The sequence below is a fragment of the Cyanistes caeruleus genome, chromosome 21 (assembly GCF_971803275.1).
Source record: "Cyanistes caeruleus chromosome 21, bCyaCae1.hap1.1, whole genome shotgun sequence".
NCBI classification, from domain to species: Eukaryota; Metazoa; Chordata; class Aves; order Passeriformes; family Paridae; genus Cyanistes; species Cyanistes caeruleus.
This window is the reverse complement of record NC_141721.1, coordinates 7,089,142-7,110,825: the sequence shown is the minus strand read 5'-3', so window position 1 is coordinate 7,110,825 and position 21,684 is coordinate 7,089,142. Positions and strand designations below refer to the sequence as shown.

The 21,684-nt window shown below is 44.5% G+C and overlaps 1 protein-coding gene across 3 annotated transcripts; it reads left to right on the top strand.

Annotated features, from left to right (window-relative positions):
- Positions 1-421: 421 nt before the first annotated feature.
- Positions 422-21,679, top strand: TRIM37 (tripartite motif containing 37). 3 transcript variants are annotated; one of them, XM_086859784.1, is made up of 25 exons: positions 482-630; positions 1,888-1,989; positions 3,279-3,319; positions 3,867-3,983; positions 4,265-4,352; positions 5,182-5,304; positions 6,426-6,549; positions 7,254-7,321; positions 7,802-7,926; positions 8,606-8,656; positions 8,911-8,992; positions 10,361-10,437; positions 10,820-10,999; positions 11,528-11,642; positions 11,763-11,975; positions 12,366-12,499; positions 13,194-13,291; positions 14,265-14,465; positions 16,103-16,414; positions 17,021-17,149; positions 17,629-17,812; positions 18,510-18,628; positions 20,032-20,184; positions 20,736-20,814; positions 21,091-21,679. In XM_086859784.1, the coding sequence occupies exons 1-25, from the start codon at positions 610-612 to the stop codon at positions 21,092-21,094; spliced, it is 2,940 nt and encodes a 979-aa protein (XP_086715910.1). In that variant the 5' UTR covers positions 482-609; the 3' UTR covers positions 21,095-21,679. The 3 variants fall into 3 exon arrangements, with proteins under 3 accessions (XP_086715908.1, XP_086715910.1, XP_086715909.1); XM_086859783.1 differs by having other exon boundaries at positions 12,363-12,499; XM_086859782.1 differs by lacking the exon at positions 21,091-21,679 and having other exon boundaries at positions 422-630; positions 12,363-12,499; positions 20,736-20,818.
- Positions 21,680-21,684: the final 5 nt, after the last annotated feature.

Sequence of the window (21,684 nt, the reverse complement as noted above, 5' to 3'; positions counted from 1 at the left end):
AGGAATAACTTGATTTTATGATGTCTACTGCCAAGTGTGCCCTTTTACCTAGGAGTAACTAATTAGTTCCACGCAATTAATCAGTTTCATAAACTGATTTAGTAGTTTATATCACATTGATCTTCTGATAAAGGACTCAATCCTTGCTGTGCCACTACCATAAGCAGCGTTAAATATTTATTGGTGAACGCTGGCTGTAATAACTGAAACTAGCTGTCAGCGGGGTGCGGAAACCCATCTCCGCTCCTGCAACCTCGCCGGTAAGGAAGAATAAAGAAAAATAATAAAGAAAAAAAAGAAAAGTAAAGGAAAATAGAGGAAAATCCGAGTGCCAAAAGCTCTCTCCACCAGCCCGCCTCAGGCGCTGCCGCTCCTCCCGCGCGCTCCCCCGCGCGGCCACGCCCCCTGTGGGCGGCCCCGCGCATGCGCGGCGCGGCCGGGGCGGGGCGGCCGCGCTGCCGCGGTCACGGCCCGGCGGGTGCGCGGGGCTGGAGCGTGGAGCCCGGCCCTCGGAACCCCGCTCCCGGAGCCTCCGCTCCTCACCCGCGGGCACGGACAGGGAGGCCGGGGACAGCCGTCCCTCCTCACGCCGCTGGCGGAGCCGCAGCCATGGACGAACAGAGCGTGGAGGTGAGCGGCGGGCGGGCGGCGCGCGCTGCCTCAGGGCGGTGAGGGGGCAGCGGCGGCGGCGGCTTCTCCTCCGCACCCCCCCCGCTTTACCGGAGCCCCTCGGAGGGTCCCTGTACCCTGTGTGAGGGGCGGGGAAAAGGCCGAGCGGTACCGAACGGTGGCGGCCCTGGCGCTGGGAACAGCCTGCGGCGCTGCGGGGCTTGGCTCGGGTGGGCAGGCAGGCAGCAGGTGGGGAGGGGGTAGGAAATGAGCTGGCGGAGCGCCGCAGGTGCCAGTTCCGGAGGTGGATGGATCCGGGGATTGGATGGATGGAGACCTGGCACACACGGAACTCGCCTTCGCACCGTGAAGGGGCAGAAGTGGCTGTGACCCGGCAGCTCCAACACCTGCCGGGGGCTGTGTCACAGCCGGGCTGGGGAACAATGTAAAAGACCGGCTGCAATTGTCTGCGGTTATCATAAACGCATATGGTGCGTTTCAATGGCTTGCTACCGTTAAAGAAGACGTTAATGTGTGGGAGATACTGTGGTATCCATCAATTGAAGATGTCTTGCTTTTGTGCTGATTCACAATCTTAATGCTGTGGGCAAAAAATTTATTCCACCCGAAGGAAGTTCCATAGTTGTAACCAGAAGTATTATAACTCCTGTATGATACAGGATGTAAAACTTCCTTATCAGTTAAAAATTATCAATATGGAAAACAAACACCACTTTCAGAATACCTTTCTCGTTTGGGGAATGTTTTTATCACTCAAGGTTGATTAAATGGGGTGGGGGAAAGTGTGGAAATAATGGAGCTAGTGCTAATGGGAGACCTTAAAAGAATAAAAGTCTTATAAAAGTCAGAAAAATACCCATTTCAATTCAGCACCTCTTGTGTATTACACATACGTGCACTTACCATGATCTAGAAATAGTTTAGTGCCAGTCCACTCTCTGCAGGTACAACACCATTTCTTCTGGCAACTGCTCAATCCCTTGTGAGCACACACAGGAGTATCTTGGCTACAGAAAGGCCTGTTCCAAAAGAGATAAGACAAACAGAAACTATTCCTTGAAGAAAGAGAATAGTGATATAACACAGGTCCTGGTGCAGCGTAGGAGAAGCTGAGGGGGAGACTTGTGATGTCCGGGTTGTATCTCCCTCAGAGGTGTGTTTGGAACAGGACTGAACCCTGGCACAGTGCCTGGAAAACAAGTGCAGCCCTGATGTGTCTGAAGCATGTTTAACAATAGTGTTAATCCCCCTTTGCAGAGCATTGCTGAGGTGTTCCGATGTTTTATTTGTATGGAGAAGCTGCGGGATGCCCGCCTGTGCCCTCACTGCTCCAAGCTCTGCTGTTTCAGCTGTATCCGGGTGAGTTTGCTTGATTTAGTCTATTCTTTCAAAGGTTTGAACTGAAAACTGACTGAGCTTATGAAAACATTCTTTTTTTCTGGAGTTCGAAGGATTCCTTTTTTTCCCTTCCTTAGTTTCCCTTTCAGAACCTTTTATAACGCCCCTGAGGAAGAAGTAGGCAAGCTGTGCATTGCCTTCAGTGGTGCTAATTATAGGCACCATCTGGAATAATTGCTTTAAGGAAGAGACACACAATGATCCCTTCTTTAGCTTCTCCTGAGAGTTGGTGATGCCTGTACAGAAGAGAAAAGTTGGGACAGAAATCAAATGCTGACTTTGCATCTGGGAAGGTCACAGCATCACCTCCTGAGGTGTTTTATAATGCTTGTCAGGCTGGTGTGGTGTGATCAGGTGGAGCTAAATCCTTCTCAGGGGAGTCCGAGGCAGCACCTGACTCCTCATTCCTTTGTTGAGGCAATGGTTCCCAGCGTATCACACTCCAGTTCCAAATCCAGATGCTGTTTTGTGTTGCTTTAGCAGCAAAAGGTTCAGCTGAGGTTTCCAGACCTCCCGTAGTATTTCCAGAAATTGGAACAGACATTCATCCTTCGCTCTGGAAGCTCTGACAAGAGCTGTAGGTGAAGGATTCGTGCTGCATATTAAGGATTTTAGATGACATATTGTTGCTGGGTGGTGAGAGATTATTCATGAGACTCTTTAAATGTAGTAGAGAGCTGACAAATATAAACCCATCAACTGCTGAGCTTTTACACTTGTGAGTTGTAGTGGGCAGGTGAAGTTCTTTGCTCAGCTGTTTGTCCCTGGAGCTTTCTGGAAGAGAAACACTCACAGGGTCCTTGTGGATTTGATCATTGAACTTCAGGTATTTAATTTGTCTAAAAATAACCCAAGAGGAAGAAATAAATTACATTGAAGACTAATTAGAAGATGCTTGTGGTGTCTTTTTCTTTCCTTTATTGAAACATGTTCTTTAGTCTAAGACTCTGGGAATCTGCCAGGTGGGTGGTTTCTAATGCAATATTTGGTACCTCAGAATTCTTTGTATAATTTTAACTGAAGCATCTCTGACATCTAAAGACAAGTGGTTGCTTCTTACTAAGACACAAATAGCAGGTTCTTCTGTGACTAAGTGGTTGAACAATTAAATTGAAAATTTGTTTAAAAAGGAAAAAAATATAGGAAAGCTGTAATAAAAATAAGTAACACCTAATTAATGATAGAATGTATTTGCCTGCAGTTCTTTCATTCCAGTCTGTTTAAAGAGGTTTTTCCTTTTTCCATCACAGCGTTGGCTGACCGAACAAAGAGCTCAGTGCCCTCATTGTAGGTAAGGTATTTTTAATATCAGGAATTGAGTGCATTGTCCTGTCATGATCAATCTCTTTTTCAGTGCAGGTTGCACTAAATTTATAAGCTTGATTTTTTTGAGACCTGCCTGCTGTTTCTATAAAAATTGGCCCTGGTATAATACTTATTCTAAAATGTAGTCTAGGCAGGATCTTTGTTCTTCCCACGTAGCACTGCTGTGCACATAGCTGGTGTAATAGGAGTAACTGAGGAATTCCTCTTTATATTCTTCTCTCAAAAGTCACAGCCCAGGAGCTTCAGTTTTCATGGTGAAAGTGTCCATTTTTTATGCCTGTAATTCATGTGATGTGCCTGTGCAGCCATTCTGTATTCAGTTCCCACCTCTTCCCAAATGAGCAAAATTACTCTTTTTTTTTTTTTTTTCTCTTGGAATAACTAGTCCACTTTCTGCTCTTTTTTACCTGTGACTCTTCTGGTAATGTAGAATTGAACTGAACTCACTTCAGGGCTTCTCCTTTAGCTCCTGGAGCCAAATTCCTGCTCTAACTGTGCCATCCTTCTTGCAGAGCCCCCCTGCAGCTCCGAGAGCTTGTCAACTGTCGCTGGGCAGAGGAGGTCACACAGCAGCTGGACACACTTCAGCTCTGCAGCCTCACAAAGCATGAAGAGAATGAAAAGGACAAGTAAATGGAGTGCTCTTTGTATCAAGTGTTCTGTGGTTTGGATTATAGGAGCTAATTTTAGTAATGTACTCTCTGTATCTGTGAAGTGCTTCTGGAGAGAATACTAAAAGCAGCATTTGTCTTACAAAAGGTTTTTACTGTATGTAATTATTCTTCTTGAAAAAGATGTTTTGTGCTTTAGTTGCAGGATTGTGTAGCAAAACAAGTGAAAATGCCAAACTGAGTTTGTAGAAAATTCATAGCAATTTTCTGTGGGTGATATGTGTATTTTTTGGTTTAAGGTGTGAAAACCATCATGAGAAGCTCAGTGTTTTCTGCTGGACCTGCAAGAAGTGTATCTGCCACCAGTGTGCACTTTGGGGAGGAATGGTAAGGGAAACTTGCTGGAATGCACATGATGTGAGGGACTTCAAACTTTGTGTTTGACAGTGGTTTTGAAGAACTAGAAATGCTGTGAAACTGCTGTGGCTGTTGGATTGCCATGCAAATATTGCACTTTTTAGGTGCATTTATTATTTAGTAACACTGCTTGTGAAACACAATCCTTTCTGTTCATAATTAGAGGAGGAAATTGAATTTTTGCCAAAAGCAGGTCAGAATTACATTCCTTGTTATAACCTTCATGATGTTTTGGACAAATTCTGTGTGGTGGGGGAGAGTTTTGTGGGCAAAGGAAGAAGCCTTGTTTAGAAAACATAGATAACACTTGTTGTCTAATTGTCCTGGTCTCTAATCCCCAAAGCTATTAAATTCATCAGTGTTTATCCATCCAGTCAGGTATTTCAAGGAGAACAGCTGTTGCTGTTTGGAATGTAAGTGGTTAACAGTGTGCTGCCTTTGATTGGGAAGGTGTTTTAATAATAATAATGATAAAAATAAACCTTGTATCAATATTTGATTTGGTAAAGGATTGCACAATGAATGAAGCAGTTTATTTTTGGAGGACTCTTGAGACTCCAAATAACTCCTGACAGGAAGCTTTGATGGAATGAAAGCCAAACTCATGACTTCTTACAAAGGGAAGTGAAAGACTGACTTCCTACATACAATCTGCTTTGGAACTTGTCCAGAATGAGTGATACACTCGTAGGCTTTCTTCCCTTCTCTTTCAGGAATTTAATAGGAGTGGAATAAAGTGGAAAAGAGATGCTCTGTTATTCACCTCCTCCTCCTCCTCCCCCTTTCTCTCTTTGAACAGCATGGAGGACATACTTTTAAACCACTGGCAGAAATCTACGAGCAGCACGTCACAAAAGTAAATGAAGAAGTGGGAAAGCTGAGGAGAAGACTCATGGAATTGATCAGTTTGGTACAGGAAGTGGTAAGAAAGTTTTCCTGTAGTATTCCAGTGGCAAAGGATAAAGTGGGAAGTGGAAGTAGTACCTGTTGGAAGGTGGTGAGATTATCCCATAGAGAGACCTTTTTTTTTTTTTCATTTCACTCTTTTTCTACAATGTGGAAAGATCAAAATATTCTCAATTCTGGTTTAGAGTTAGGTAACAGAATTTTTCCTTTGGGGTGTGCTGTTTAAAAGCTGGAGTTGAACACTTCTTGGAAAGATATATTTTTGTCAACACTTAAAGTGCATTCTGTCATACTAAAAAAGTACAAAAATGCTTTATTATAGCAGCTTATTTTCCTTTTATTAGGATAATAAACTGTAAATGTATTTGAGGCTGCAGGATGAGCAACTCACCAGTTGGAGATTTGTGTGTGCACCACCTTTTTCTCCCCTGTGGGGTAAACAGGTCAAAAATCCAAATATTGACACATTCAGCTTGGGCAGTTTCAGTGGGAATTCCAGCAATTTGATGCAGTTTCTTGTATCCCAGGAAGGATTACTTTTGTTTGCTGTTACATTTATGATGTGTACTCTTTGTGCACATAAAATCAGGAATTTTTGGGGTGAGTTTCTGTATGATTTTTGCCCGTTGTTCAGGTGCTTTTTGCCACATGCACTGATAGATTTGCTCTTCTCCAGCCCAGATGTGACTTTCATAAACACAAGTGTGGTGATAAAATGCTGAGAGTTTGTGGCTTTCCCCTGCCAGGGAGAAGGATACTGGTTTTATCCATTACCACAAAACTTTTCTGGTTTTATCACGTTATTCTCGTTACCACAAAGAACTTTTCTGTGCTGAAATTGCAGAAGAGAAACTGGCAGCTGCATTTACAGGTCTGCTACTAAAGAATCTCCACATGACAAATCCCTGTGTGGTCAGCTCAGCTTCCCAGTTAACTTTTGGGCACTCTGAGGGATCCAGTGAAATTCCCGCTACTCCAGGAATTCAGCTCATCAAAAACAGCGCTGCTGTTTTCCCTCTCAGGGGATTTAGGGACACTTAAGCCTTTCTGGGATGTGAGAGAATGGAGCCAAGGTGTGAGTGAGTGGGAAATGCAGCTGTGTGAAGGTTTTTGTCCCTGTTTCTCCTGGCCACGCAGGAGCGGAACGTGGAGGCCGTGCGCAGCGCCAAGGACGAGCGCGTGCGGGAGATCCGCAACGCCGTGGAGATGATGATCGCCCGCCTGGACACCCAGCTCAAGAACAAGCTCATCACTCTGATGGGTGGGTATTGGCCTCCCTGAGGAGGAAGAGCAATTTATTAACAATGTGTAAATCCACTGAGGAACGCTGTTTCCCTGGGAGCCTGACTCCTTCCATACTGTGGCGTTGAGCAAGTTCACTGCCAGCAAAGCTGAACATTTGGTTAATGATGTAGTTACTCTGATAAGTTTTAAATTTGACATAACCTGATTATATTCTGTTAAAAACTCCTATATAATAACTTGGAAAACATTCCCATCTAGCTGGAAATTATTTAGCACCTTTCAACTAAAGTACTTTCACTTCATAATTTATGTTGGTCAAGAAGTGCACCTTTCTAATTTTGAAAGTTTGAAAATACATCTGTGTAAGTTACTCCTTCTAGTGTAATTTTAATATGAGAGGGGCTTGTCTAGGTAAGAGTCAAAACTGCTTTTCTTCTTGTCCAAAAAAGCACCCCAAAACAAAAAACCTGCCATTTCTGGGACACAGTGTTTTGTTACTTAACCTCAAATAAGTTCTTCAGTACAGCTCTAATTAAAAATGTAGACTTGCTTTTCAAATACTTTCTCAATCAACCTTGGTACATTTAGAAATCTTTTACCTTAGTATGTTCTGGGGCAGCTTCCAAGTGGAAGCAAAAAAAAAAAAAAAAGAAAATACACTTTCTTAAGAAACAGTGAGTATGTGTTTTTGGGGTATTTTAACATCTTTTCTTTAAACAGGTCAAAAGACATCACTTACTCAAGAAACTGAACTTCTGGAAACCCTGCTTCAAGAAGTAGAACATCAGGTAATTATGAAAAGAGATTAAATGTTGTGTAGATAGGCCAGCTGAGGAGGGATCTTTATTTCTTACTTTTTTATTTTAAAAATATTAATTGATGGATATTTCTGGAGGATATATTTTCATTGACATAGCCTTAGGTTGCACAATTTCTTCTTAAAAAGAAATGTGTCTTCTAGAAGTACTCAAAGGTGTTGTGTTGCTTGAAAAATTACTACAGGGATTAATGGCAATATACAGAATTATCCAGGTCTATATAAGTTAGTTTAATCTAAGGGAACACATAGTGGCTGTTGTAATTTCCATTATGGAATTCCAGAAAACAAAATAACCCAAAACCTCCAAGCTCCATTTTGACATTGTATTGTGGGTAAGCTTTCTGAAGCTGTGACAAACATGCAATTCCGTTGTTCTAAAGCAAAAGTGGATAAAACCTCTGATTTTTACTGAGCTAAGGATTTTTTTCCTTCTTTTTTCCCCACATAGTTACGGTCCTGCAGCAAGAGTGAGCTGATATCCAAAAGTTCAGAGATCCTGATGATGTTCCAGCAGGTCCATCGGAAGCCCATGGCCTCATTTGTCACCACTCCTGTCCCCCCAGACTTCACAAGGTGAGTATTGCACGTCTGTTCTGTTTGTTCAGTGTTTAAAAATATGTTTAAAGTACCTGAGAGGAGAGTTTTCTCTTAACTTACTCCTTGTAGTAACCTGTGCTGCAAGTAGGCTTTTCTGTCCCAGCAGGGTTTATTTTGTAGTCCCTGCTGGGGAGTCAGGACAGTGGGTTCCAGCTCGCAATTTTTTCTTCTCTTTTACACATAGTTTACTGATTCGTCCTTTTATCTCTTATTATTGGGTCATTCAGTATATAATTGCCAGGCTCTCATGAGATGCCTCTGCAGGTCACCTTAATTCAGAATATACAGCCAAAATCACTTCATAGCACAATTCTTCATCAGGAGAATGCTGTTTGTGCTGGGTTCTGAGAGAGCCTGTGCTGAAAAAATGTCTCCAAAAAATAGAAAGTCAGAAAAGTCTCAAGAATTCCTCAGCAAAAATTGGTTTGGCTGTGTCCTGCTTTAACTCTAAATGTTTGTTTATCAATGGCACCAAGGTATTGCCTCCTAAGGAGGCTTATAAATGGAATTATACTGGAGTAATCCAGTCTAGTCCTGGTCAATTTCAGTGGCTCTGGTGACCTAAATCATCTAAAATTCTTCTACAGATTGCAAAAGTTGGGATTTTTAATGCCATGTTAATCAAGTGTAATGTATTTATTCTTTTCCCCCACAGTGAATTGGTTCCAGCCTATGACTCAACTACATTTGTCTTGGAAAACTTCAGGTAAGAATATCTTAAATTACTGTGAATATTGGCACCATCCTTCTGTTCCTTCCGTACATGAGAAGTGTTATTTAAAACACAGAACAATCTCTACAGAAAACTGTGAGATGTGGACTGAACTATGGGAATTCCATTAAAAATCTCTTGTTTACTGGGTGAACAATTATTTTCCATTATATTCTCTGTGCAGCTCATGGTTCCATGAGGGTTTTGCTTTGTCCCAGGACCAAATATTTTCCTTCCTCTCTCACCAGTACCTTGCGCCAGCGAGCAGATCCTGTGTACAGCCCTCCCCTGCAGGTGTCAGGACTGTGCTGGAGATTAAAAGTTTACCCGGTGAGTTATGTCTTCAAGTGGAGTTGTTATCCCATCTCAGCTCATTCCCAGGCTTTCCAGTAAGGAATCATCAGTGTGCCTCATGCTGTATATGAAAAGCTGTAGGAAAAGAACGTTATAATGAGTTGATCACCAATCATTGGAGAATTCCCTCTGCCTCCAGATCTCCAGTGAGAACTTGCTCAGTATGGTTTGGTTAATTTAAAAGCAATTAAAGATGGGTCCTACTAATATGGCAGAGAAACTTTGATGGATATTTTAATGTCTCAAGGATTTTTGCAGATGTTCCTTACAGAACTGAGGTATAGAGTGATTTACTCTGTTTGAGTCATACTTACTGGGGAAGGTGGGAGGAGGACCAAGCTTTTGTTGTTAACTCTACATCCAGCTCTCAAACAGAACATTAAAATGAGTATTTTGCTATGTCCCTTGAGTGGGCTGAATATTCCAGTTTCTGAAACTTTGTCCATGTTGGAATGTTGACCCCAAGCTGGGATCTTTCCACATTCCCTGCTCTGGTCAGTGCTGCTCCTGCAGCTGTGTGAGAAGGAGGAGTTTGATGGTGGAGCACTAGCTCTGTCTTAGTGATTTTTGTGGCATCCTTGGAGAATAGGCTTCATAAGTTAAGCCCATGGATGCCCAGAGCTGTATTATTGCAGTGCAGAGGTGGAACTGTGTGGAAGTTTCCAGAGTATTGTAAATTCAGGGTTAGCTACCTGAGCTGTGCTGTCAGAAGGCATTAAAATTTATTTTTTCAATGGTAAGTTGAAATGTTTCTTCAAGCTGGAGGATTCAAGTTGAGCCATTCTTCATCCTTGATTCAGGTGAGTGTGATGGAGGTTTTGCTGTATCTTTTTTTGACTTCTGGTGACTCTAATATTGTTTCTCAGTTAACTGCCCTAACTTTTCATGTTGCATGGGATTTTTTTTTCTGAACAAATTATTGCTCTTTTCTCAAAAATTGAGTAGCTTTGAAATGTGACTGTATGTAAAATATTTCAGAACTAATGTTTAACCTAAAATAATGTTTTTCTGATACAGTAAGTGTTTGTCTATTCAGACTTCCACTTAATCAAATACCTAAAGTGTTAATAGAGTAATTAAAGCTTTGTCTTGAGATTTATATCTGAGATACCAATGCTACACTGTGAATGTGCTGCTTGTTGATTCATGTTACAGTAGGAGGTCACTGCAGACTAAAAATCACAACTGTAACATCCAAAGTAGATTCCTTCTGCAAATCCAATGTTGATTGAAGCTGTTTCCTAAACTTTTCTAAGTCTTCTGTATCAAATGGTTTTGTTTTTTTAAAATTTTCCTGATTTTTTTCCTTTCTATTTTTAATCAATTTCTCAATTTTATTTCAAGGATGGAAATGGAGTAGTTCGGGGCTACTACCTGTCAGTGTTCCTGGAGCTGTCTGCTGGATTGCCAGAGACATCCAAGTAAGCAAAGCTGCAGTAAGAACAGATGTTGGGGTTTTTCTATCAAACAATGCAAAGCCCTTTGAAAAAGAATGGTGAGATTTTTGTTGTCCATTGAGCTTTGAATCAGGCACAGAGATAATATTTTAAAGTTGCTACTCTGTGGCTTTCTTGAGTTAAAAAGGAAGCTGTGGTAGCTGTCTTTGTGGTAGTTCAGCCCTGGAGTTCACTCTACTCCCTCTTCCTGCTCTCAATAATTTTTCACTATTTGTTTAAGTGTTCAGTAAAATTTTAAGCCTGACTCAGCCATTCACTTGGGTGGGGAAGTGCAGCTCGTAAACCTGACCCATTCAGAAATTCTGACATCTGTTGGTCCAAATCCCTGTGACTTTTCCCTGGCCAGGTATGAATACCGTGTAGAAATGGTTCACCAGTCCACCAATGATCCCACCAAAAACATCATCCGGGAATTTGCCTCTGATTTTGAAGTTGGGGAATGTTGGGGGTACAACCGATTCTTCCGCCTGGACCTGCTGGCCAACGAGGGCTACCTGAACCGGCAGAACGACACCGTCATCCTCAGGTGGGGCTTCCTGCTCTCCTTTCCAAGGATCATCACAAATCTACTGCTGAAATAGGGAATAATTAACCAGTTGAATTTAAAATATTGGTGAAGTGTTTTGTTCTAAGTGGCTTTCACCCTCAGCAGCTTTAAAGAAAGAGATGTGCCAAAGAGAGTTGTGGAATATTTTAAGTCTATCATTCTTTGAGGAGTTTATGCTCCTGGCATTAATAAGGGTTAGAGACCTGCAGCTACCAGAATCAAAGGAAAAAGGTGCTTTCTTCCCCTCTTTAAAAACAGTTGTAGTGAGCATTGGAGAACTTTGGGAACCAGGAGTCCCCCCTACAGAGCTCACTGTGGCCAGTCAGGGTGTTCAGAACACCTGAGTCCACAAGGACCTGCTATCTGTTAAGTTTATTTCACCACTAGATTTCAGGTTTTAAGGTTTTTCTTCAGGGCTTTTTGGATGAATGGGAGGGACATTTAACAACAAACCTTAAACCAAATAAACTCGCTCAAAAAAACCTCTTTTCAAACATTCCTTTGAAGGTTCCAAGTGCGCTCACCAACCTTCTTCCAGAAGTGCCGAGATCAACACTGGTACATTGCTCAACTGGAAGCTGCTCAGACAAGTTACATCCAGCAGATAAATAACCTGAAAGAAGTAAGTGGGATGTTTGTGAATGTAAAATCACCTGTTAGAGTATACCTGCAAATCAACAAAGGTGCTTAGTTTGATGCTGCTGCTCCATTGTTGTCTTCTCTCTCTTTTGTCATCTTTTAGAGGCTCGCGATTGAACTGTCCAGGACTCAGAAATCCCGAGGGGTTTCCCCTCCAGACACTCACCTCAGTCCCCAGAATGATGAGGGCTCAGAGACAAGAGCAAAGAAACCTGGACAAAGCATTGAAGCACTGCTTGAGAATTTCACTGCTCCAGGATTAGCACGGGAGAACAAGGAGGAGGAGGAAGAGAAGACCCAGCAGGAAGACTTTAATGTAGGAATTCTCGTTTTCCTGCCTCTGTTTATGTGTAACTTTCTTTGATAAAGTAGCAATAGAAACAGGGGAACTTGTGAATTGTAAATGAGGTTTATTATCCTTGCTATGGAAATAGGAGATGACACACTTGAGAGCAGTGAGTGAGAGACGACTCCAGAGAGATGTTCCAGAACTGAGCTAAAAGATTCCACCACAAAAAGTCTCCAAGTTGCAGCTGAAAAATATGACTTGTGTTTGTTCCCAGCCTTTAATGTGCTTTGAAAGCCTCCTCACTGCAGTGTGATAGTGACACAGGGGACAGAGGGTGTCTGTTCATAGCTTTTGGGGATGCATCAAGGTGCTACTGAATGTTTCTATATCAAAAACCTCCTGTTTTTCCTGCAGCAGGAGCTCTCAGATGGCGACCTGGATATTGATCTTGCTGGAGAAGATGAGGTGAACCACCTTGATGGCAGCAGCTCTTCAGCAAGTTCAACAGCAACCAGTAACACTGAAGAAAATGACATTGATGAAGAAACTATGTAAGTAACTAAAAATGCCTTTCAGATCATCCTGTACCCAGGGTAATCATCCTAATTCCAGTGGAAACTGAGTAATTTGCTGGGGTGTGTGGGATTCCAGTGTGATTTGAGAGGTGGTTCCTATACTGGGAACAACACGAACTCATAGAGTTAGTGCTAAACATTGAATTTTTGGTCAGCTAATTAGTGTCTTTCTGATCTCTTTATTTACGTTAGTGCTGCATTCTGTCTTTGACAAGTGATAATCTGTGAAGGTTCTTTCCCAAAACACTATTAAGGAATCTGTCTCAGCGCTGTAACAGAGTAGAGGTCTGCTCCTGGGAAGTGTTGTAGTAGTAGGAGAGTGATGATGAGGACAGGTACCTAAATTAGGAAATTCAAGGCTGAGCAGAGCTGATGTCAAATCCTGAAATCTTAATTAAAACGTGAGACTGTGCTGCTACACTTATAAACACAGGAGTTTGCAGCATCACATTTTGCAGTCTGGATACATATGGCACTTTTGGCCTCTTGGTTAACGAGACAGTAATTTAATTACTACACTTCCTTTGTTCAGTTTGAGTAGGTTAGAATGCAGGAAATACAATTTACAGCGCTTTATGCTGTGTTTTGAGGTTTGTGCCATAACATTTAACAAGACCTCAGGAAAGCTAACAGTTGTATTCTCCTTTTCCCACCCTGACCATCCCTGAAGGTCTGGAGAGAATGATGTGGAATACAGCAGTACTATGGAGCTGGAAGATGGAGATCTAATGGAGGATGCAGCAGCTGCTGCTACTCCTGGAGCATCAGGTATGAAAAACAACACCAGAATTCCCATAAAAGCAAAACTCTGCTGGATTCCTTCCCCTGCTTCTCTTGGAAGCAATGCCAAGCTGCGTGTTCTGCAGGCAGTTCTATTTTGGGAACTGCTGCATCATGTGGTTTGTACTGATTATTGCAGTGTAGCAGAAACACTTCATTGGTTCAATAAAAAAAAAAAAGAGGGGGAATCATCCGAATGTGCTGGTTTAAAAATGATGTCAAAGTTTGGAGAGCAGCTTTGTGCCCCTGAAATTCCTTGTGTTCCAATCAATAGGAGACCAATAAGGAATTTTTACTGATGTCAGTGTGACCTCTGAGTGGGTAACACATTCACTTTGGGGTCTAGTGCACTTCAAAACCCGAAGAATGTGGAGGGAATGAAGTAAAGCATACTCACAGTACATTTAAATGCAACACAGTAAGGTGTTGGGGGGTTTTTTGCAGCCTGGAGATGATCACAGCCCTAATTAGCCACAAGATTCTGAAAGAAATGTATATCTATATGGAATATAGAGATATGTTATGGAATCTAAGTATATTTATTTAGGACAAAAATACCAGAAGTGGTATTTGTGCTGCTGTACAAGTCTGTTGGTTCTTGAAAGACAGAATTCCCTGTTTCAAAGTCTGGAGTTCAGGGAGGGACGTGTTTGTCTCCTTACTCCTTTTGAGTAACTCTGATCTTTGTATTGTTTTGTTAACAAATCTGTTCATCAAGAGATTTTTTTATAAAAGGTATGAAGTGAAGGTCTTTCCCCTTTCCAGCTGATTTTATCTTACTCTTTAATTAGAAGCACATCTGATTGCTTTCAGCATCCAAAAATCCACAAAATACCGTTGTCTCCTTAATTTTCATGGGATCAGTTCATTCCTAATCTACTTGTATAACTCTTTTTGTTTTCCCCAGGGGATTAAGCATCCCTGTGTCCCACACTCCCACCTTTGTGTCTCTCCTGCTCAGGTACCAGCCACAGCTACAGCAGTGCCAGTGGGAGAGCCTCGCGGCGGGGAGCCAGCGCCCTGGGCTCCACAGCCAGCAGCAGTTTGCTGGATATAGATCCCCTCATTTTAATCCACTTGTTGGACCTAAAAGACAGAAATGGCATGGAAAACCTCTGGGGCCTTCAGCCACGTCCTCCTCCCTCTCTTCTGCAGAGCAGAGGTAACTGCACCATGTGCCTGATGGTTTAATTCCGCCCAGAAATGCAGGGGGATGACTGAAAAGCCCCTTTTCTGCAGGGGTTGGCACTGGAAACCAACACAACACACAATTCTGTGCTGAGGCAGCAGCTCCACTGCTCCCTGCGCACAGCTGGAGTGGCTGGGAGTACTTGGAGCATGGTGCAAACCAAAAAAATAAATCCTGGAATTTAGAGGCCATTAAAGCTAAAAAAATGTGAGTGCTTGTAAGGGCTGGGAAAGGGAGGAAAAAAAAAAAAAAGGAATGGATCAAAATGTCAGGAGCCAAAAATAATGATGGTATTTAAATAACTGAGGAGTGTTTGTGGTTCAGTTGGAACCCTTGACCCAAAAATACCAATTAACTGCATGTGCAGCAGCAGCAGCTTTGGCACCCCTGGCTCTTCATGGAGGTTGCTTGTTCCTCTGGTAGTGAGAAATTAAATTTATTACTGAGGTTTGATTGAATTTTGTTATGATTGACACTTATTTGAGCTGCTGGCCAACAACCATTTGGTGACTTTCTAGAACAGAAGGAGAAATATAAATGTCCCTGTGCTACAAGTGATGCTTGGGTTTGCTGTGGCAGTGCCATTGGTGGCATTGAATTTAAAAGCTGGGTCAAACTCTTTGTTCCTTTGTCATTAGCTTTTTAAATGGAGTTACATAAACAGCCATGAATTTTCAGTGAATCTAATCCATATTTCCAAAAATGGAAGTCACTTCTAGAAGTGAAAAAAAAAAAGGAACAGGACACAAACTGTGAGTCCCAGTTCTGTTTTGCTTTTGGAAAAAGGCCTGGACAAAAGGAGCTGAGGAGAGGGCACTGCACTTTGTGCTGTGCCACTCAAGCAGGGTGAAGCTCTCCTGTTGTGCTGGGCTGTGTGAATCTTTAGCTACTGAACACACAGCCAAAATCACCTGTTCTGTGGAGCTTCCCTTGGGATTTGACTGTTCCCAGTCAAATTGAACTTGGTCAGTGAAGACAAAGCTGCTGTTCCATTTGGAGTTTGACAGACCTCACCTCCTGACATGAAGGTTTCTAAGAGCCACTTGACTTTACAGTTTGGAACAGCTGAATTTGCAGAGAAACACAGAATTTGTAACACTTCAGAGAGATCCAGGTTGATCTAATTCCAGCTGAGCAACACAGAGGCTTATTCAGGCATTGGCTGCTCAACCTGGTCTTCTGCTGTGAGGTACTTAAGGGAATTCCTTCTTCAGCTGCAGATTCCTTTTGTGTTCTCTGTTTTATGAGATATTGGTGGTCTGAGAATCTTATACACAAAGTCAACAAGTTTTATAAAAGCAGGTTGACATGAGCTGCCAGCCTGGCTGGCAAGGTGGTAGCTCAGGTGTCACCAGGATTCCTGCAGCAGTACTGGGAGCCTGGCTTTTCCCAGTGAGCAGGACTGGGGACCTTTTTCCATGACTGGGAACAAAATCCCGCTGTCCCAGCAGCTTGGCAGTGCCTGCAGCCTCAGTGGGGTGCTGTGCTGGGACAGAATGTGTGTCCCTCACTTCTACAGCAGGACAAAAGGTACAATTCTTATGTATCCATATTTAGTTGAGAATGGTTTTCCTTACCTGCTGTGTTCTCTGCCTTTTCCTTTGGCAAAGCTTCATCCTATTCCCTGAAGGATCGAGACCAGCGGAGGCACCAGGCCATGTGGAGGGTGCCCCCAGACCTGAAGATGCTGAAAAGACTCAAAACCCAGATGGCAGAAGTTCGGAGCAAAATGTCTGATGTGAAGAACCAGCTGTCTGAAGTGAGGAGCAGCAATGCTGGCTCAGGGGAGGGACAGCCCAGCTTCTTCTCCATCGAGCAGGGGGCCCTGGCTGCCTGTGGCACTGACAGCTGCAGCAAACTGCAGGAAATAGGGATGGAGCTGCTGACCAAGTCTTCAGTCACCAGCTGTTACATAAGGAATTGTAAGTGCACGGAGAAGGGGGGATTTAATCACCCTTACAGGTGGTTCATGTCCCCAGGCAGTTCCTCATGCTTGGGTTCAGCTGGGAGGTCAGAAATGTAAACCTGCCCTGCCCTTATGTTGCTGAAACTGATTTCAGTGCTTCTCTGTAAAACACAAAAACTCCACAGGCACTGCCAAACCCAATGCAGTGCCAGTGTCCTGAGGTTTAACCCAGTGTCGGGCTGGTGGGAGCTGGTCACTCCCTGGGCTTCTCTGCACCAGGCCCATCTGGGAACTCGAGGCTGTTGCAGGGAACAAATTCCAGCAGTCCAGACTTGCTGGAATCTGAAATGCAAGTAAGCCAGGATTTGGGTTTGTCTCATTTAAAATCTCATGCTGGCTGAAGGAATGTGTGTGAAGCTTTCTGGAGGAGGTTTCAGTGTAAGGAAGTGAACACGACCTGTGCAGCCCAGGCCTCTGACAGGAAGGTGTGGAAGGATTTTGTACAGGACTGGGAGTTAATGAACAATGAGAATAATGTGGAGCTTCACTCACAACAAGCATAAAGCCAGGGTGCAGCAGTGCTTTGACTGAACACTTGTCACATTTTTACACTTTCTTGCAGCTGCCAGTAAGAAAAGTGCCTCAGCCAAGCCCCTGCGCTCGGGAGCTGCCGGGAGCCTGTCCCTGAGGAGAGCCATGGACGGCGCGGACGGGAACCTGCGCCTGAAGGGGGACAGCCACTCTGCTGAGGGTACCTGGGCCACGGGCACCTGTGGGGGGATGGAATTGGCATCTCTTGTACAAAAGCTTTTCAGTGAGTCCTTCATTTGGCAGCTGGAGTTTCCCTTAAATCTGCATGGATCCTTTCTCCGAGCCGATGAGTTACTGTACCTCTGGTAGCTGAGCTGGGAGGCAGCACCTCACGTTCCCTGAGCAGAACATAAATACATGTGTTGTGTTCTCAGCAAATACGTCAGGAGTGAGATTGACAGTGAAAATTCAGGATTAAACAGCACTGAGCCAGGTTTAAATTGTGATTTGGCTTAGAGGTAACTCGAGGAAACTCCAGTAAGAATTTTTTGGTAGTGCTGCTCCCGAGTTGGACAATGCCCTTCCTTTAGTGCAAGCACAAGGAAACCCCTGACACAGAAATTGGTGTTTTGGTCCCCTCCAACATTCAGAGAAGGAGGGGAGGATCCCATGGATCTCATTTGTGCTCTCCCTGTTCAGGAGGCCTGGGGAGCTCCAAGCTGAGTGCTCGGCCCCATGCTCGGGCCCTGGCCGGCCCTGGGGCTGCCGAGGCATTGCCAAAGCAGGAGGAGAGACCCTGTGAGGGATCAGACTCTGAGGTGGGAGCTTCTGGCTTGAATGGCTTGGCTGTTGTAGAGAAGAACAGAAAAGTTGGTGCTCTGGGGTAAGGGTTTCTTCATTTTTCCTCTTATCTCTTTCCCCCACCTTCCCTTGATCTACAAAAACCCCACAATCTCCTAAAACCAGGTGCTTGTAGCGTGAAAGAGAAATTACTTTGAAGTTTACTTGGTTGCTGCTGTTCCCTCTGGACAGCAAATTTTGGGTTTATAACTAGGCTACAAGTTGTCTTTTTTATTTATTTTTTTTTTCCATTTTTCTCTTACTGTGATCAGCTCTGGCTGGAGTCTGACACTTGGAATTGAAAGGCAGCCCAGATCTGCTTTCCTACTGTTCAGTACAAATACCCTCTAACTGAATATGCAAAAATACCTTCTAACTGAAATTTAATCACTTTTGATTTCCTCATTTAAGGTGATGTTTTTCACTCTAGCTCAATTTTTCAGCTGTTTCATGATAGTTCTCTGTTGGCCACCTAAACAAAGGGCAATGGAGTTTTCAGGGGTTTTTTTTTCTAAATAAGTAGCGTCACCTTTTTAAGAAAATACTGAAACTTTTCAAGGTTTTTTGATTGATTTAGAAATATTAAAATGTTAAAAAAAGCTGGAAGTTTAAGTGGGAATGCAGGAGACTTAAACAAGGAGTAAAACTCAAAGTGGCACTAGAAGGCTTTGTTTCCACAACTGAGTTAAGGTTGAATTTCTAACGTGGGGTTTTGTATTTCTCCTAAATTCTTTCCCAAGTTCAAACTCCAAGGGATGTCGGACGGAAGGAGCCCAGTCTGGTGGTCTGGAGAGCAGCTCTGAGCCTGGGGAGCTGCAGGGGATGGGCTCTGAAGGTGCCTCTGCAGGACCAGAGGAAGGTAAATTGGATCTTGTGGGGGGCAGGTGCAGCGTGGCCACGCTCCAGGTGCTGCTGCTCCGCCTCTGGAGCAGGGAAGAAGAGAAAACCACCCCCAAAAGCTGCTTCCATGGCTGTTGAACTTTGCTGTAAGGTGGCTGCTGGAGAATAAATCTGAGTGAGGACAGAAAATCTCTGTGTGGCTGCTGTCGGGGCAGGATCGGGGCTGGCACGTGGGGCCATCGCTCTCTGGACAAGCAGCTGCTTTTTGTGCCTTGAGACAGCTCCAGGACTTTGCTCTGCTGTTCTGTGGAGTGGCCTTGAGAAGAATTTCATGTCTAATTAAAATAGTAGCCAGTGACCTTGCTGGTAATTCTGCTGCCTTCAGGGACAGCCCCCTGGGGTAACTTTCTGCACAGCCACACAAGAACCTCTCCAGCCCTTCCTTCGTGCTGAGTGTTGTGGTGCATAATCCAGTTTCCTTAGAGATTTAAAGGAAAGTTTTCCCCCTCCCTTCCTGCATCCTTTCCATGCTGGAAAAAAATACCACTGCTTTTTTTTCCCTTATGAAAGTCCACATAGAGTTTTTCTTATCTTGCTAAAACTCTCCTGCCTTCCACCCCTGCACTAATTTGAATTTCAATGACTGGATTGTAGCGCAAAGCCTATATTAAGGTGCCAGCATCCATCTCGAGCTGCAGTGTGCAATATTGTGTGGGAGTTGGCATTTACAGAAGGTCTCTCAGTGACAAAACTGAATTTCTGCTCTTAGTCACTGCAGCGTGATCGTGATGTGCTCCTGCAGTTCTGCTCTCAGAGCAGGGAGCCCAATAGGAAAACGCTTTAGAAACTGAAATACTTCATTGTTAAAAACCCCAGGAAGCAAATATTACAATTTTTTTTCCCTTCAGAGGAAAAACTGCAGTAGAATTGGCCCCTCACTTTGCTTTTTCTTAGCAATGAGTATCAGCCTTTAAAAAGCAGAGCCAAGCAGGCTTTGTGTTGTCCATGGAGAGTTCTGGCTGCCCAGTGCATACCCAAGGTCATCACCTGGAGTTACCAGCAGCTCTGGTTCTGCTTTGGAGTCTTGTGAGACTCAAATGCCCTATTGCTGCCTGGTAGGTTCACCTGCCCCACGGGTTGTGCTGCCTTTTAGCTCCCAGAAAAGCAACTTTTACTTCCTGTCCCAGTTGTTGACTGAGCAGCTCAGCTGGTGACACACAGGACAAACCCAGCTGTGTTGAGGGCTGGTGCCCAGTGCTCTGTCAGACCCCTGAGTGCTTGGAAAGTGTTCCTTCCCTCTGTTCTCCTGATACCAGGTCCCAAGAGCTGGCAGGAACTCTCCCATGGACAAAGTCAGATATTTCAGCTGTGCAGATCCCACTGCCATCATTTTGCCCTGGCTGTCTCTGGTTTCTCTTGCAGCTGGGGTGTGTCAGAAGCACGTCCTTCACCTCCTGCCAGGGATGAGCAGTGACAGTGACATCGAATGTGACACGGAAAACGAGGAGCAGGAAGATGCCACCTCTCCCTCAGAGGTGTTCAACCAGGCCTTCTCTGTCCAGCCCTCCAGTGAAGGTAGAGCTGATGGAGCCCCTCTTCCCAAACATTCCCAGTCTTCCCAGAGCTCCTCGGATACTGATCCCTGGGGGGGGGGGATGTGGAGGTGTTAAAGCTCCAAGTGCCAGTAAGATTTGGAACTCTTCTCCTGGGATCCCAATTAAAATAGCTCAAAACAGGAGAGGGAAACTCCTGCTAGCCTTGAGAAGTCAGTTTAGGTGAGTCTTCTGGGAAGGGCTGGAAAACCCAGAGCTCCAGTTCCCAATTGGAACTCCCTGTGTGCCAGGACTGGCACTGTAAGTAGGCTAATTCCAGGGAGGTAACCACTGCCTTAGACATGGATTTGCATCTTAATTGGCAGGAATGTGCTTCCAGCAGTTCAGTGGAGCTTCAGAAAGTCCTCAGGTTAAGCTTTCCCTTCCAATCCAATGGATTAAAGCTGTGAGGCCAGGGTGGGGGGGTGAAGTTTGGCCTGAGTGAAGGGAAGGGAGGGAGCATTCCCTGTGTGCTCACTGTGTGCTCACTGTGTGAGGGTGACTGTGCTTTGCTGGTGTTGTTTTCACCCTCAGAGCACTCCTCGGTGTTACCAGATGGGGATCAGACCAGTGCTGATGATCTCAGCTTTGTCCCTGGAGATGACAGCACCAGGTAACTGGGAAGAGTCTCCTTGGGGCTGCACCTTCCCTGTGCTGCTCCAGGAGCTGCAGCCCCAGAGCCACTGCTCACCCTGTGCCAGGATCCTGAGCTCCCTGTGCCTGTGAGGCAGTCTGGGAAGGAGGGAGGGAGGGCTAAGCTCTGAATGATTCCAGAACTGACTGGGTTGAAATAGCTGGCATAAAATTTTATCTTGAGAGGTTGTGTTTGTTTGAAGCTTTAAAACTGCTCCAGCAGGGGAGTTTTCAGTGCAAACTTTGTTTGGAGCAGGTAGAGCACGGGCTCGAGGCCTGAAGACCCACGGCTGCATCCCTGGGAGAGGTGTGTGCATTCTCTGGAGCTGAGCCTGAGGCTGCTGCCCATGGCTGTGTGCCCTCTGCTCTGGCCAGTGTGGTTCTTCTGCCGTTGTCTCAGCCCTGCCCCCGGGCACAGTGCAGGCCTGGCACTGAGGGGTGGCACTGCTGCTCCACCAGCCTCAGCTGCTCTGAGGAGTTGTGGGGAAGGTGCTGAGTCCTGTCCTGCTGTGTCGCTGGAATGAGCACGAGTGTGTGACTGTCCTTTGGAATGCTGGGGTGGCTCCAGAGCTGGGGGAAAACAGCCACCACTCCAATTGTTTTCCCCAGTTGGTGACGTGGACCAACCACACCCATTGCCAAACTCTTCGTTCATTGCATTTTGAGCTGCTAAAGTCCTTGTGAAGCTCCTCTGAGAGCTGATGCCTGGTTAGTGACAAAGCATGAGCCCTGTCAGTACCTGCCTGGTGTTGTCCTCGTGTGCCTGCGTCCGTGTGAATGTGCTCTACAACTCCTAGTTTAAAACTGTTTGCACTTTGTTAATAAAATGAATGTTGAAATCTGAATTTTA

Coding starts and splice junctions, on each gene's coding strand:
- TRIM37 (XM_086859782.1), top strand. CDS start 424: ATGCGCGGCGCGGCCGGGGCGGGGCGGCCGCGCTGCCGCGGTCACGGC. Junction 4,353..5,181: donor GTGCACTTTGGGGAGGAATG/GTAAGGGAAACT, acceptor CTCTTTGAACAG/CATGGAGGACATACTTTTAA. Junction 11,976..12,362: donor CCCAGCAGGAAGACTTTAAT/GTAGGAATTCTC, acceptor TTTTTCCTGCAG/CAGGAGCTCTCAGATGGCGA.